Below are 15055 nucleotides of genomic sequence, written 5' to 3'. Positions count from 1 at the left end.
TGTCTCGTGACATCTATTACTCACTTGTACTTGAATTTTTAATTTTAGGGCCAACGCTTATTTAAAGAATGAAATAAAATGAATCAAAGTCAACTTTTCCATCTGAGTTCATGAGTGGGACCAAAGCTGAGTCAACTCAACTAGGAGAAGAGATAGGAATGGTCCGCCATGAATATGTGCAGATGTCTGCTCCACTTTGAAACGCCTCAGTTTTAATGAAAGATTGTGAATGTGCCACGAATGGAGAGACGGCTCGGGTCATTGTGGTGGAGATTTATTGAGTTCAGACAAAGAACAAGATGGAAAGATGGCTTAAACGGAAAGAGACGCGTGGCTGAGACGCAGCTGGAGATAAAGAGGCGAGCAGAGATAACATGCACAAGTTCATTTTCTCCTCAACTCCGATTGACCTTTTGTCCATTTAGACTATGAAAATTGAACTCACTTTCTCTAGTTACATGATCATCACTTTAAAAAGTTTTTTTTTTTAATTCAGTGAAATGGTGTTGAAACGGTTTATTTGGCTCGAAAAAAAACTCTCAGTCTGACAGCTACATGAGACAAAATCGGCGTCTTCGCTTATTCAATAGCTGCATTGGCAGAAATTCTGGAACAAATTGTTTTGGACACTAAAATAAAAGACGCTTGAAATAAAATTCTGTGAACCAGAAAAACAAAAAGAAAGCAGAGATGAGAAGCAACAAACTTTTGCTTCCAACTTACAGCTGAAACACAAATATATTTTATTTGAAATTAGCCCATATGTGACACAAAAAGATACATACCAGTCCACAACAAAAATTATAGTCACAAAACAGTCAATAATACGATAATCCTAGAGTTTAAAAAAGCTCAAATATTTCAACGTAAAGGAAAAAAGAAACAACTTCCCTCTAGAGTTATTATTTTAAAAGCAAAGTGGCATCAAAAAAAAGTATTGAAATATTATTTGTGGGAATTATCTTGAGTTAGTTTGGTGAAAATTGAGTTTAAATCACAAGAAATATGGCCGACAGACTGCTGCCCAAGATGTCTACGCTGATAAGAAAGTGAGCCAAGCATCACCTTGTTTCAATCATGTTTAAAAATAAAGGCACTTGAACTGATGGAAGCGAAGGTTTACACTGCATTCGTCATGACTCATCCCAGTTTGTGCGCCAGCACCGCGTCATACGTCTTTCCCGTCCGCTGCTGCTGGATGTTGGTGAAGCCGGAGGCGGTCAGCAGGGCGGCGTACTGGGACCCTGTTCTCTCTCTTCCCTCCGTCTGGACCAGCATGTTGAGGGAGTAGAGCTGCGCTGTCAGCGGGCCGGAACCATCCTCATGGAGCAGAGCCTCCACCAGCAGGACAGCGCCCCCTGCAGAAAAGGTTTTTTTTCTTCACTTTTAAAATGGTTGTGTGATAGTGATGGGCTTGTGAGGCTTCATGAAACACTGCCCTAATTTTCAGTGCCCACTAGATGGCACTCACTCCTCTAAAATCCTTGGGTTTGACCGATGAAACGTCACATTGTTTTTAAACCAAGAGCGCCACCTACTGAGCTCTGAAAAGAAGGACACTGTTTCATGAAGCCTCATCAGTCCATCACTAACAGCAACATGTTTGCTGACGGTAGATATTGAATTACTGTTTTATTTGGATAGAAAATTGTACGATTAAAATGCTCTCAACAACAACAATTAGTTTTTCTCGAACAAAATGTGACATGGTCTTCATTGGTTTATTCCGGAGGAGCGTGACGATGAGCAACAGGTTGCTCCTTGGAAAAGCAACTCTGATAGAATGCAAGAATGGACGTTGTCTTGACTCCCTTTGTCTCGCCAACGCACTTCACCCCTGGCCTCATGTATGTTCTGCGCAACCCTCACATGCGCCTCAGTTGCTTCCAAATACAGTACCCCTGGCGGTTTACGCAAGATCCTCCTGAGCTCCTCTGTAATTCTCGGATCAGAACACAAGCAACCATTGTGATCATATGTCAGTACCTTTTCTGTTGGGGTTTTGATCATGATTTTTTTGTGGATGTTTTATAACCTCAGGAACTGAATGACTTTGTGTTTCACACTCTGCCACTTACCTTGCTGCGACCTTTGATCCCTTTACCAACCAAAGAGATTAGCGCTCGATATCGGAGCCGATATTTGACCTCATTATTGGATGTGTACTGACCGTACTCGAGCATCCCTCACTCGCATTTTTAAGTAGCGCCCCCACTCTCTCTCTCTCCAGCGCTAGAACACCGCAGTCTGGTAACACGTGTTCCAACTCCCATACTTTCTTTTCTCTGCATAAATGTACAGCTGCGTCTAAAAAAAGATCAGCAACAGGAAGTGCGGCGTCGAAGGCAGGATGGAAGGGTCCTCGCTGGATACCTCAGTCTCAGAGAAATGAAGTGTAATGATGAGCTTGTGGAGACTCTGTGATGAATGCAGCAACACGATGGGGGAAAACAAGTTTCTTCATCTGTGTGAGCGGGAGAGTGTTTGGCATTGATCAAAGTCAGAAGGATTTTCCTCGGGATCAGCTGCAGTGCGCCAACAAACAACCCTGCGTTTCATTTCAGACAGAGAGAATTGCACACCTGGTTTACAGGCTTTGTAGACTTTGCTGAGCAGCTCCACACAGCGCTCGTCCGTCCAGTCGTGGAGGATCCTGGCCAGGATGTAGAGGTCGGCCTCCAGCAGGGGGTCTTTGAAGAAGTCCCCTATTCACACACAGATGAGACATACATCAGCTGCACTTGTAGCTTCACTGTACAGGAGGTCGCATGCACTGACAAAGGTGAATCTTGAGATGACTGAACAGTGGGTGGTCGAGTCTGGCTCTCTGGTGGACTTGAGGAGGAGCCCCCGAGCTTTGACTCCCCTCATCAGCAGGGACTGCATGGCGGAATATAGACTCCTGGGCTGCTTCATTCCCCACGCACAAAATGGACCAACAAAGATCCCTTCATTTTCATGGTCCACCAGAGAACATACCTCCTGCAATGGTGAGTCTGAAAGGGCCATCTGAAGATCTCTTGTCCTCTACAGGGCTTCACGGAACCAATAGCGACCAGCCAATAGTATCTCACCTTCATTCACCATCATGTCCTTTTGGCATAGTCATGTTAAAAATTCATCTATCACCCACAGTTTATGCAGAAAATAACATTTCTATGAGCTGTTTTCAGCTCCAGAGAGGCTTCATTCTCAGACATCTTTAGCCCCAAATAATGCCTGGAATTTACCATCTCCAATCCCAGAGTTTACCTTGCCAGAATGGCAATGGAAATCGACAGTGGGTGATCAAACTTCTCATCTTGACCAAGACACCAGACGGTCGATCACAGTCATGTACAATGACTACACTGCATCCCGTCCATGAAAATCAAGGTTGGATCGGTGACAAATGTCAACCCAGTCAAAAAAAAGGGAAATTATTGGGCATGTTTACTGAGAGGAAATGGACATGGAATGATCAGGACACGGAGGGAAGGCCTTGCCATATATCGAGGTACCGGTGAGGTTACCTGCAACATTTTAATGGACTCCACGTGGCGCTCAGAAGGGGAGAAGGAGGAGAAGGATATATATGTGTACATATGCCAAGTGACATGTTATAGAATGTTCAGAGTGAGAGCGCCACCCCATGGCTCAACCCTAACCCCTGCAGCCATCTTTCTTAACGTGTTGCGCTGTAGCCCAAAGGCCGTTATATAATAATAATAATTTTCATTTAATAACCATCTTATTGTGTTTTTTGTGATTCCGTTTTTTGTTACACCATAGGTAATTATTGTGAAAACTAGTGACAGGCTGGTGAGGCTTCATGAAACAGTGTCCTTACAATCAGACCTCAGTAGGTGGCGCTCTTGGTTTGAAAAAAACATGAAGTTCCATTGAAATAGCATTTCCAATCCAAAGATTTAAGAGCAGAGAGTGCCATCTAGTGGGCTCTAAAAATGAGGACACTGTTTCATGAAGCCTCACCAGCCCATCACTAGTGAAAACTCAGCAATGAGACAAGTATTTGAGAGGGATACCATTTATCATCTGTTATATATTGTGATTTCAGAAGAGTGTACTGAACCTTCAGGTCACACAGTGCCCTTGGAGCTCATTGTTGCTAAAAGCTTACGTTGTGTTGTGACCCCTGCTGTGGGACATGAGAATTGTCAATTAGAGATGGGCTGGTGAAGCTTCATGAAACAGTAGCCTTCAGAGCCCACTAGATGGCGCTCTCTGCTCTAAAATCTTTGGATTTGAGCAGCCATTTCAATGACACCTCACAACATTTTTTTTAACCAAGAGCGCCACCTACTGAGCTCTGAAAATGACAACACTGTTTCATGATGCCTCACCATCACTTCACTATTGTCAATATTTGACGATGAACATGGGAAACCAACAACAAAATGGCTTTAAAAATTACAACAGTCCACAATAGACAAACACCGATGTGTATTTGGGGTCAAAAACTGAGATACGACCAAATATCCCAGCATTTTTGAGGGTGGTGTTACTGTCACCTGAGTGAAGACGAGGATGAGTCAGCCTCATCACCGTTGTTTACTTCTTCTCTGGCATCAAACAAGTGTGTGTTCTATCAAGGGCGAGCTGTTCGTGGGGGAAATTCTCAAGGATACGCCAGCGAACTTCAGTTAGCAGTTGTCACACGTTCCTTCGAGAAGGAGGTGCGGGCACTAAATTATAAGGAAGTATTTTACGTCTGTCGTCGTGATTCATCGGTCTGGAGACAAACGGCAGATGTACTTGAAACACTCGCACAGAGATTCACCTCAAACGGTTATTCATCATCAAAGAGAAGAGAGCTCGGGGCGAGAGCGGTGACTAACACGGGCAGACGTACGATGAATGTGAGGTCTCCGGATACAAGGAGGCTCTCCGGAGACTGGCCCACGCACGCTCCGACACAGAGCTGCCTTCAGCTGACAAGTGCTAAAAGCAAATCCTAGTTTGTGTATTTACAGAATGATCTGAGATCAATTCATTTAAAAAAGTTAGCAAGAACCATAAGTAGGTCGACGCACCAGAAGCTGCACCCATTCATCCATCACCGTCCTCACACACGTGGCAAATGGTACCATCACTCGCTTTGGTTTTGGATGTAAAGAATCCCATCATTTACCTAATGTAGCTTCACTTGAAGTTTGGGAACTACAGACGTCTGGCGCAGTGAATCTGGAGCACATCCGTCATCGCTGTGTGAGGCTCGGAGTGAGACGAGATATTAGCACAAACCCCAAACTTTCCAGAACCATCTGTAGCTAAATATGGTGGAAGAAGTCGACCCAGCTGTTTTAGAGTGTTTCCACTTCCTGTCAACTATATCTGCTGATACTAGAACCACACAGACTGCATCCTCATGAGGGGCAGATGATTCATGCAGGCACCTTATTCTATGTATATTTTCTATTTATTTATTTAATTACATCAGATACTTTCCTAACACAGTATATTTACTTTGTATTTCATTATATTTCTACTTCCATACTGCACAATAGTTATTACATTTTATTTAATTCATGTTTCTTTTACTGTTTTAAAAACAAATTGTTTAAATTGTTTATTGACATTGACATGACAAGAATATGAATTATTTTAATATCTTTCTTTAGTATAAAATGTTGCCTACTATGTCATTATCTTTTTTTGTATATATTTAAATATTAATTAAATAAATTATTTTTTTAAATTATTATTACTATTTACTATTTAAAAAAGCTTCTTATTCTTATCTTCTTATCTTGATTTATTGTTAGATTTTTCACTTATATTTTTAAATATCAATAAAAAAGAGATTTAAAAAATTGACACTTATTATTATTATTTTTTTATTGTTATTATCATTAATGAGATCATTATTATTGTTATTGTATTTTTTACAGCCCCTCTGAACTATGCCACAGCATAACATGGCCCCACTGCGTGCTGTTCAATGATGCTTCCCATTTTATTGATTGCTTTCAATCCTGTTTCTTCCTTTGCGTAACAGGATCACTGTAGCACCTGAATGAATCAGCGGAGTGATGGAGGTGTTGTTCCAAACGTGTGGTATCAAGCCTCTCCGCCTGTAATCCACTGCGCCGTGGCATCGGTCAAGAGTCCCTGTTGTCTGTCTTCTAACAGGATCATAAAAACCAGAGCCCTGCTCCTGAACTCTCCACTCTCCAAAATGGTTTGGGGATTATGGATGTTTTCAAATTTCACACCTTGAATATCTCGGTGACCTCCGGCAGATCCAGCTCCCCTCGAGTCTCAGCTCTCCTCTGTAGAAACTCCACCATCAGAATGTTAATAACAACCGGTCACTCACTGGCCACTCTCTTCTGTTTGACTCCCATCCTGGTTCCAGCTCGACTGATCCAAAAGACGCAACAGGTCACCTCACCCAAGTTGGCGAGGACTTCATTCATCACCAAAGAAGTGAGCGAAAACACTTGCAGGGTTCTTCAAATTGACCTTAATGGCTCTGGGTTATGGAAGTCTCCGGAGGAGTTCATGGTCGGTCACACTAACACATCGTCTGTATTGATTTAAAAGCACAGCTGCAGACGTAAGAAGTGAAGAAAAGGTCTGAGACAAGTTTCTGAAAGCTGTTATGGAGGCGTGCCAGCAGAGTGGAAGCACTCATTCTTCCATCCAGAGGAGGTGTAACGTGGTTATTGGCACTATTGAAACTCACCGTGTTGACACGGTGTAGACCACCAGGTGGAGACATTCTACACCGTCAACTGAGGCAGCAAATGTAGCAGTTTGGCTCTGCGAATCACGTCGCTGTCACTACTGACTGGAGACGACCGGGCTCCGAGTCACCGAAACCACGTCCTACCAGGGACGTCCTGAAGCGTCTGCTCACTGGGGAGGAGGAAACGCCTTTGTCTTTTGGCTCAGCTCTCCTCTATTGGACGTTTTCAAGCTCGATCTTTCCTGCACTCATGAGCAAGACCTTAAGACTTGGCTTCGTAACCATGCTGCCCTTTGGACTTCAACCCCCTGAATTGAAAGACATGACATCCTCGACCCAGAGCAAACAGCGGTGCCTTATTTTCAGCAGCCCTTTTTAAAAAAAGAAAGAAAAAATGTAAAGTTAAATCTAAATGGAACGGTAAAATGAGGGTAGTTCTTCTCCAAACAAGGATGGAATCTAAGACAAAGCCATCCCAAGTATTTAGAAAATATTGATCACTCATCATGAGGCTTCATGAAACAGTGTCATAACTCTCCGAGTCCACTGGATGGCACCCTCTGATGTAAAATCTTTGGATTTGAACAACCATTTCAATGAAACCTCACATCCTTCTTCATATCAGCGCCACCTACTGAGCACCGAGGAGGACACTGCTTTAACAAGTGGGTTGAGACGTACTTTCTAGGTAAGTTGACCAAGCTTTAGATTCATGGTGTTCAGTCAATAGAGGGCGCAAGAGCCTCTCCCACACCCAACTTTGAGAAGCTGCTTTTAAAAATATCCACATAAAACATCCACTGCAGCCACAAAAATACAGGCATCGGGCCGCGTATGGCCCTCGGGCCACACTTTGCCCAGGTTTGGAATAGTAGGCCAAAAGGAGGAGCTGAAATGTCATGTAAGCATGTGCTCTCATGGGTTTACTCCTTGTTTACTGGGGATTTACTTTATTTTACTTTGTAATGTGAGAAACTTTTCACATGAAAAACTTGTTTTTCTGTTCAAGCCTGCACCGAAACAGCCATATAGAATATCACCTCACTCCCTTCACATTCCTGCTCTCACAAGACGCCAGCAGAGGAAGTCTTACGAACGTCACTGAGACAGGATGTGTGAGTCCATGGCAGGTGACTGCAAATGTCAAGTGCTTCTTCCCTCGGCGGGAATGGCGTCGGTTACCTTCATGAAAGCTAATCCGCCGCTCGTCCTGGGTGACAAAGTGCTTCCTGGACGTGTGCACCACCTTAGGCAGGTCAAAGATCGTCACGGTGCATCCTGGGTAGGCAGACGTGCACTGCTTGGCTAATGCTCCGCTGCAGCCTGCGGAGAGAATCACCTTTGGTTACGGCACGGCAGATCCACGCAACTTCAATGAAAATGGCCGTCCATCACCGGCCCGGCTCGCACGCTCAGTGTAACAGACGCCTTCAGGTGTGTCCCTGTTGTTTAGCTGCGCGCTCTCTATTCTCCTGTGTGCAGCGGCTTCGGGGGACACGGTTCATTTCACATTCATGCCAATAAAGATGACAGAACCGCAATGAATTTAGAGCGACGGCAGCAGTCGCCGCTCGGCACACTGGCTAGACAAAATACGCATCACACGTGTAGCGTTTTGTTGAATGATTATTTACTTGTAACTGATTTCAAGGGCATCTGTGGGGGGGGGGGAATGGCTCCGTGCTGTCACACCTGAGGAGACGGAGCAACGTGAGGTCTGGAAGAGAGATAAAGCCTGACAGCGATTTAATGTGGAAATATGAATCCTTCAATTTGGTCGAGTGACACCTTTTATTAGGGGAATTCATGCTTCATAAAACAATTTCGGCGAGGGAGAGCGAGGAGGGAAGATAGATGGTGCAGGGCTGGAACAGTGGGAGAATGAGATTTCAAATCACAACGTCTGAAGAGCTAAAGGAAATCTGATTTTTCCTTTTTTCCCTCTCAAATCCCACCTGGCCTATTTTCAAAATCCGATAAAGGATGGCCCATTTGAATTGTGTCTGAGGAAGCAGCTGACATTCCACCCAGCTTACATCTTCATTTTTATCTTGTTATCTTGAGAATGAGACCCAACAGGGGAGGAGCCCAGCTGCCAAGGGCCAGAGGATGGGGACACCCTGGACAGGCTGCTGATCCCCTGCAGAGCGCACGATGAATCACAGCACCTTTGGTTTATTTGGAATCTTCAATTAGCCTCTGCTGAATTTTGGACTGTGGGAGGAAACCAGAGTCCCTGAAAGCCACCATAACCCCCCAACCCAGCTACATAGGTCACAGGCCCCCTGCATGTATTTATCCAACCCTCATGAGGTCAGTTATACATTGACTTTTTATTGCATTGTTATTCAATTTAGTTTTCATGTGTTAATAAAAAAACTTTTACATATTGTCGAAAGACTTTTTTCTGTCACCTCCCACTTTCATCTCCATTTTTTTATTTATTTTGTTTAATCCAATACAGTGCTGATTCTATTATGCTTTAAACATTTCATTATTTCTTCCTCATTTTTTTATATAAAAAATATTAGTTATATACATTTTTACAATTAATCATTATTATTTTCCATTTGGATTCTTAGTATCTTTGTTTTGGAAGATCAATCTCCTTCAAAGTGTAATGTTTCTGCTTCTAAATAAATTTTCACACACATTGATTTATATGAACAATAATTTACTAATATATTTACAAATATTATAATCTGTTTTTCCCCATTCATTTTATCATAGTAAAATATTATTTCGTGTTTTGTACAATGTAAAATAATAACCCCTCCGTCCCCCAAAATAACTAAATAAATAAATAAAAATATGACAAATACTTCATTCCTCTTTCATTTTTATTATTCTTTGACACCCCTATGATATGAAATATGAAAGGTAATTGCCCATCCCTGCATAAATATATTGCACACTGTCACACCTATGATCCCAGCACCCATTTCCCCGCCCACTTCTCGTAGCTTGTAATAGCTTGCAATCCATCTGAAGAATCACCAGCTATTTTCCAGCCAGAGTGGAGTGTGATCCCTCGCTCAGCTCCTGTCTATCTGCCTCTTAGCCAGAGCTTGAAGAACTGTAGAGCAGCTCCAACTGAGACGCTCTAATCCATGACTCTCACAGGTGACTGAGCTCCTCAGGAAGCATTCACCTCAGCAGTTCCACCCTGAAGTCCATCATCCTGAGAGGAGTGGAGTGAAATGCTCTGAACTATTTTGCTTAAAAAATGCTCACTGGTTTCTTGCTACCAGCAGATGAAGTTCGACATGGAGCCTCATATTTGCGACTTGCCGTTCTCTGATTCCTCTGCAGCATCTGCTGCTACTGTAACCTGAGGATTGATATGCAGCGCGCGCACACACTCGCCCATCGCCTTTGGCTCTGACATCAAACAGGGGTCAGGGGAGGATGGGAATCAAAGAGCAGCTCAGAGAAGTGAAAGCAGCAGACCACACGCCGCACCTCCGGCTCCGCCCGCCACCGCCGTCTGTTTGTAAAAGCCTTTGGATGGAAGGTTTGTGATTGTTGCGGTGGGTTATTAACCTCCAGCATGGAGGTCCTGCAGCCCGCGCTTCACTTGTTTGTTTGTCGGCGAGACAGCGCGAGTCATTTCTGAAGGAGGAGAGTGTGGATCCCAAACAGAAGTATTATCAGGGAGTATTTATCTGAGAATGATCCGGGAGCAAAGGTCTGTAGGTCTGAAAAGGCCGACAAAACATAATGTTTGCGGACCGATCAGCTGACCCACGAGGCGCTTTGTTATTGTGTATATCGCAGCTTCTGTATGCATGTGTGTCCCGTTAGCTCCATTTACTGACTGTTTTTTCTTCATATTGAGGTGTAAAACCTTTCCTGTCTCCGCACTGGAGCGTGGTAGAGTGTCACAGGGGAGGTGCTCGCTCTCCACACACACTCCAGGGTTTGATGTCCTGTTGTGGGCTGGAGCTGGGACAGGGATGAGGCGAGTCTGGGACAGAGCGTGACTTGGTTTATGACTTTGTCACAGCCAAACTGCACAGAAGCGCACATTCAGAGCTGGACACGCACCGGGCACCTCTTCACTTCTGGAGAGACGTCACTCACTCGGCAACCCCTCCCACATGCAGCGGCCACACACATAGAGGAACAGCCACCTGCAGCAGACACTCTACATTCACTCCTACAAAAGACTATTTTAAGGCTTGGAACGCATTATTTCTTCTTCCATTCATTGTAATGGGAAAAATCGATTCAGATTTCAAACAAATCGCTTCTCGAACGGCCGTCTGGAACGGATTGTGGTCCGAGGTACCAAGGTACCACTGTAATAACATTTTATGGCGATACTTTCATTTACACTTTAATCTTCAATGCAGTTTGAATAAAATATATTATTTCTATTTTATGATATTTATACATGGTTTTATTACATTTATTTATTCAGAATTTTATTCAGTTCTTCCAATTTTCTCAACAGTTTGCATTAGGTGTATTTTTTTCTTTTTTCTCTAGAAAATTTGATGAATATGACTTGCACCTGGTTCTGCTGCTGGTTGACAAATATAATAATATATAATAATAATATCTTTGCAAGGATCACATGGTTTCACGACATTTCAGAAGGTTTTGGTTTGTTTCCGTGTAAGTAGATTAAATATGGTTATTGATCCAAGAGGTAAAGAACCCCTGCTCTACAGTACTATCCAGTCACGGAACTGTCCAAACCACTGGGCTCCACCGACGCACTTGCAGCCTCCTGCTTGTGACTTCCACCCTCATTCAGGGGCCACAGTGCCACCTTGATGGACTGAGTCTGACTTAGCTGGAACCATCTTCTGACAGCCGGAGCACCTGAGCAGCAGGTGTGTGGCGGCGCAGCAGATGCTGTGTCAGTGGCAAAGTCTTAATGGGACATGGTGTCCACGCCCTTCACACCCCTGCTGTCCACACGCGCGCGCCCTGTGTGCACGCTCATGCATAAACATGGTCGAATGAAGTTCTGCTGAGAAAGTCACACCGAGGACCTGTCAGCGTTTACATGGCTAAATAGCACCTCTGCGCGGCCATCACTGGTATTGCACTATAGGCGCCGCTGCGAACACTGAATTTTATTCCATTTAAAAACATTTGAAAGATCGCGGATGCTTTAAATATTGATATTTTTTATTAATGTATTCCAATTACGATTCATATCGTGTAGCTCAAAATATTTAACTGTCTTAAACACAACTGTATTTTTTCTTTATAATTTGGTTTGTGTCTCTTGAGATTTTATCCTCCTGAAATGTAGTTTTTAACATGTGTTTAGAAGTTACAAGCCACATGTACGGCCGGTTAAGATGACTTGATTTAGTTTGTTTTTTATTTCATAATTTCAATGATAACCAGGCAGATAATTCGGACAGTGAATCGGTGAATGTGATGGATTTATTGGGGAGAAGGTCAGAGTCACATGCGAGTGATTTGCAAACCTTTCAAGCGCAGCAATTGTTGACAGGTTGAATTACACAACTGGACAAACATCTGGTGACCCCACAACCCGACTCACAACATTAGGTTGGTAGCACAAATGTGTACTCACCTCCGAGGTCACATATGACCTTGAAAGGCGAGAGGTCAAAGGCGGTGACCACGTCACGGCCACAGATGTTCCAGATGGAGTTCATCAGATGCATAAACTTCACCATCTCCTCCTCTGACCTGAACAGACACACACACACACCGTCATCTGACCCGACATCATTCATCCTCCTGCACATGTTCTTCAGCCATGAAGGCAGAACATTTTACAACTATGAAACCGTGGGATGAGTCAGCGACGCTCGGAGGAGTTTGGAAAGTGACTCATTGTTTGTGTTGTGGCTACAAACTCTGTACAGCAAACTGTCAGGATGATTTAAGCGCAGTAATAGATCGGCCTTTCAGAAAAGCCTGTTCTCCTTCACTCAACAAACTTGGACACCAGGAATATTTCTTCAAGTCAATGAGAATAAAATGCAGCAGAACTTCCTGTAACAAAGGTTGTGTTGGGACCGGCTGAGTTTGGCTGCATGAGCCCGAGGCAGATGTGGAGCTACGAGCCATGTGAAGGAAAAGTGCTGACCAGAGGAGCAGTGAGGCGTTAAAACAGTGGACATCAGACACTATCTAAACACATGAGCTCTCAACAATGGCAGACGCATCTGCTCTCAGCTTCGTCTCTTTCTCACGTACACACATCTACCCCAGTGGGTTTGTTTCCCCGCGTTCACAGGCAGAGAATAGAATGCAAAATAGCAGAAATTTGAATTTTTTTGAGTCCTCACCGGTAGAGAGCCTGGAAGAGGTCTGTGGAGCGGACACCAAAGGCTTTCTCATACTGGTTCCTCCCCTCTCTAGGAGACAATTCAGCCCAGAGTATTGAGTAAACAGGCACTCAAAACCAAGAAAGACAGACAAATATTCAAACTAAAAAAGGGGCTGATGCAAAGAAACCTTTGTGACATTCATGGCGACTTGGAACAGAATGAACATCTTTGTGACTAGACCTTCACGAGAGCAGTTTCCTCCAGTGGTCAACTGACCTGACGGCATCTGTCAGGTAGTGCCAGCAGAGGTAGATGGTCCTGGAGCTGTACTGGATGGAGTGGTAGAGCGATGTCGGGCTGGACTGGGTCAGGTAGACGCTGGCCTGCTCTGTGTTGCTGTACAGGACTGAAGAGGAAGGCAAGAAGTCAGAGGTGACCCCAGGGACCTGCCACGCCCGCGCCCCCATTAATGACCTTGTCCGCTTCGGTGGTGCGTGTGGAGCAGCTGCAGGCCGGAGCAGGCGGCCAGCAGCCTCTCTGTTCCGTCCAGACTGGCACCGACCTTCTGACTGATCTCCTCGGCAGACAGCGGGCAGCCGGAGCGCATCAACACATCAAAGACACCCAGCTCGCAGGAGGTGAACACCGTCTGCAGGGGGCAGACGAAGAGAGAGACGGTTGCATCACGTCCATGTCAAAGAGGGCTTCAGACTCTCAGAGAGACTAGATGGACTCATCCAAGCTGAAAAGTAACTCTGTGGCTTCTATTCAATAGAACTCTCTCGCCGTGGAGCTGCACTTGTCCAGGCCATGGAACTGGTGATGCTGAGGCAGAGCACAAGGCACATCCTTCTACTGAGGGGATGATGGGGCTTCATGAAACACTGTCCTCGTTTTCAGAGCTCAGAAGGTGGCTTGAAAACGACAAGAGGTTTCATTGAAATGGTTGTTCAAATCTGAAGGTTTTAGAGCAGAGAGCACCATCTAGCCTACTACAAATATCTGTCCTGGATAAAATGTTGCAGACGGATGAGGAAGATATTAGTTTATACCAGTTGAATTTAGACATTCAGCTTCAATTGTTGCCATGCGTTATGGGGAAATTATAAGCACAAATGGCCCCCAGCTCTGTCTGTATGTATGCAGTGGGGACCTGTAGGGTCACTTTAAATTGTTATTACTCTCATAGCAGAAATTATATAATACGTGGATAAAACGTTGCCGACTGTACAAGTGGCATCAGATGAGGAAGAAGAAGTTTATATTAATTTAGATTTCAGCTTCAAAACCTGGTTCAATTGTTGCCATTCATTATGGAGAAATTATAAGCACGAATAGCCCCCAGCTCTGTCTGTGTGTAAAGACGGATGAGGAGTTATAGGGTCAAATTGTTGACAATTTATTGTACCAGGGATTATACTAGAAGTGAGTGGGGCCTCATCAAACAGTGCCTTTATTTTCAGAGCTGAGGTGTGGCGCTCTTGGTTTAAAAATGATGTAAGATTTCATTGAAATAGCAGTTCAAATCCAATGATATTAGAGCAGAGAGTGCCATCTAGTGGGCTCTCGAAATGAGGACACTGTTTCATGAAGCTTCCCAAGGTCGGGTCAGTCGGAAATTTCACAGCAAAGCCAAGGCCACCTCCCATCCACCACTCTGTCCAGGGATGTATTCACAACCAAGCAGCTGAACCACAAGATTTTAAAGAAACCCAAAGAAGAGACCAGAAGCCCAAACATTTGGAAATACTCACCACTTTAGGAGGGTGATATCTTTCAATCTTTAGTGACTGAAAACACAGAAGAAGATGGGACATTACCTTGGAGATGAGGAACCCCTCCAGATACTCCAGGATTTTCCGCGGGTACGCATCAGGCGGCACCACAGCTGAACCGCTCTCTGGACAGCCGGCCATGATGCTGGACAGAAGAGACGACGTTGCCGCAGTCCACAGCGGGCCTGACTGGACGGAAAGTGTCGACCCAGCAACAGAAAGTGAGAGTGGGCTAAGAAGATTAAGGCCAGATAACCCAGATTATCGCTCCGGCTCAGTCTGCTTGGACAAAGAAACAACTCTGCTTCTTTAATACGTGACCG

At 44.4% G+C, this 15055-nt stretch overlaps 1 protein-coding gene across 2 annotated transcripts; it reads right to left on the bottom strand.

Moving 5' to 3' along the window:
* Positions 1-703: 703 nt before the first annotated feature.
* asmt (acetylserotonin O-methyltransferase) lies at positions 704-15002 on the bottom strand. Of its 2 annotated transcripts, XM_053877687.1 has the most exons (8): positions 14778-15002; positions 13432-13606; positions 13234-13363; positions 12976-13044; positions 12252-12370; positions 7874-8014; positions 2583-2705; positions 704-1358 (listed from the first exon to the last, which is right to left on the bottom strand). In XM_053877687.1, exons 1-8 carry the CDS (start codon positions 14871-14873, stop codon positions 1141-1143), a joined length of 1071 nt encoding a protein of 356 aa, XP_053733662.1. In that variant the 5' UTR covers positions 14874-15002; the 3' UTR covers positions 704-1140. The 2 variants fall into 2 exon arrangements, with proteins under 2 accessions (XP_053733662.1, XP_053733663.1); XM_053877688.1 differs by lacking the exon at positions 12976-13044.
* Positions 15003-15055: the final 53 nt, after the last annotated feature.

The sequence above is a fragment of the Synchiropus splendidus genome, chromosome 10 (assembly GCF_027744825.2).
Source record: "Synchiropus splendidus isolate RoL2022-P1 chromosome 10, RoL_Sspl_1.0, whole genome shotgun sequence".
Lineage (NCBI taxonomy): Eukaryota > Metazoa > Chordata > Actinopteri > Syngnathiformes > Callionymidae > Synchiropus > Synchiropus splendidus.
This window is presented reverse-complemented; position numbering and strand designations above follow the sequence as displayed.

Excerpts from the sequence above, each read along its gene's own strand:
- asmt (XM_053877687.1), bottom strand. The coding sequence starts at position 14,873 with ATGGCCGGCTGTCCAGAGAGCGGTTCAGCTGTGGTGCCGCCTGATGCG. Across the intron at positions 13,364-13,431 it reads GCACCACCGAAGCGGACAAG|TCCTGTACAGCAACACAGAG; the intron begins GTCATTAATGGG and ends CTTCCTCTTCAG. Across the intron at positions 8,015-12,251 it reads GGTCATATGTGACCTCGGAG|GCTGCAGCGGAGCATTAGCC; the intron begins GTGAGTACACAT and ends TTCTCTCCGCAG.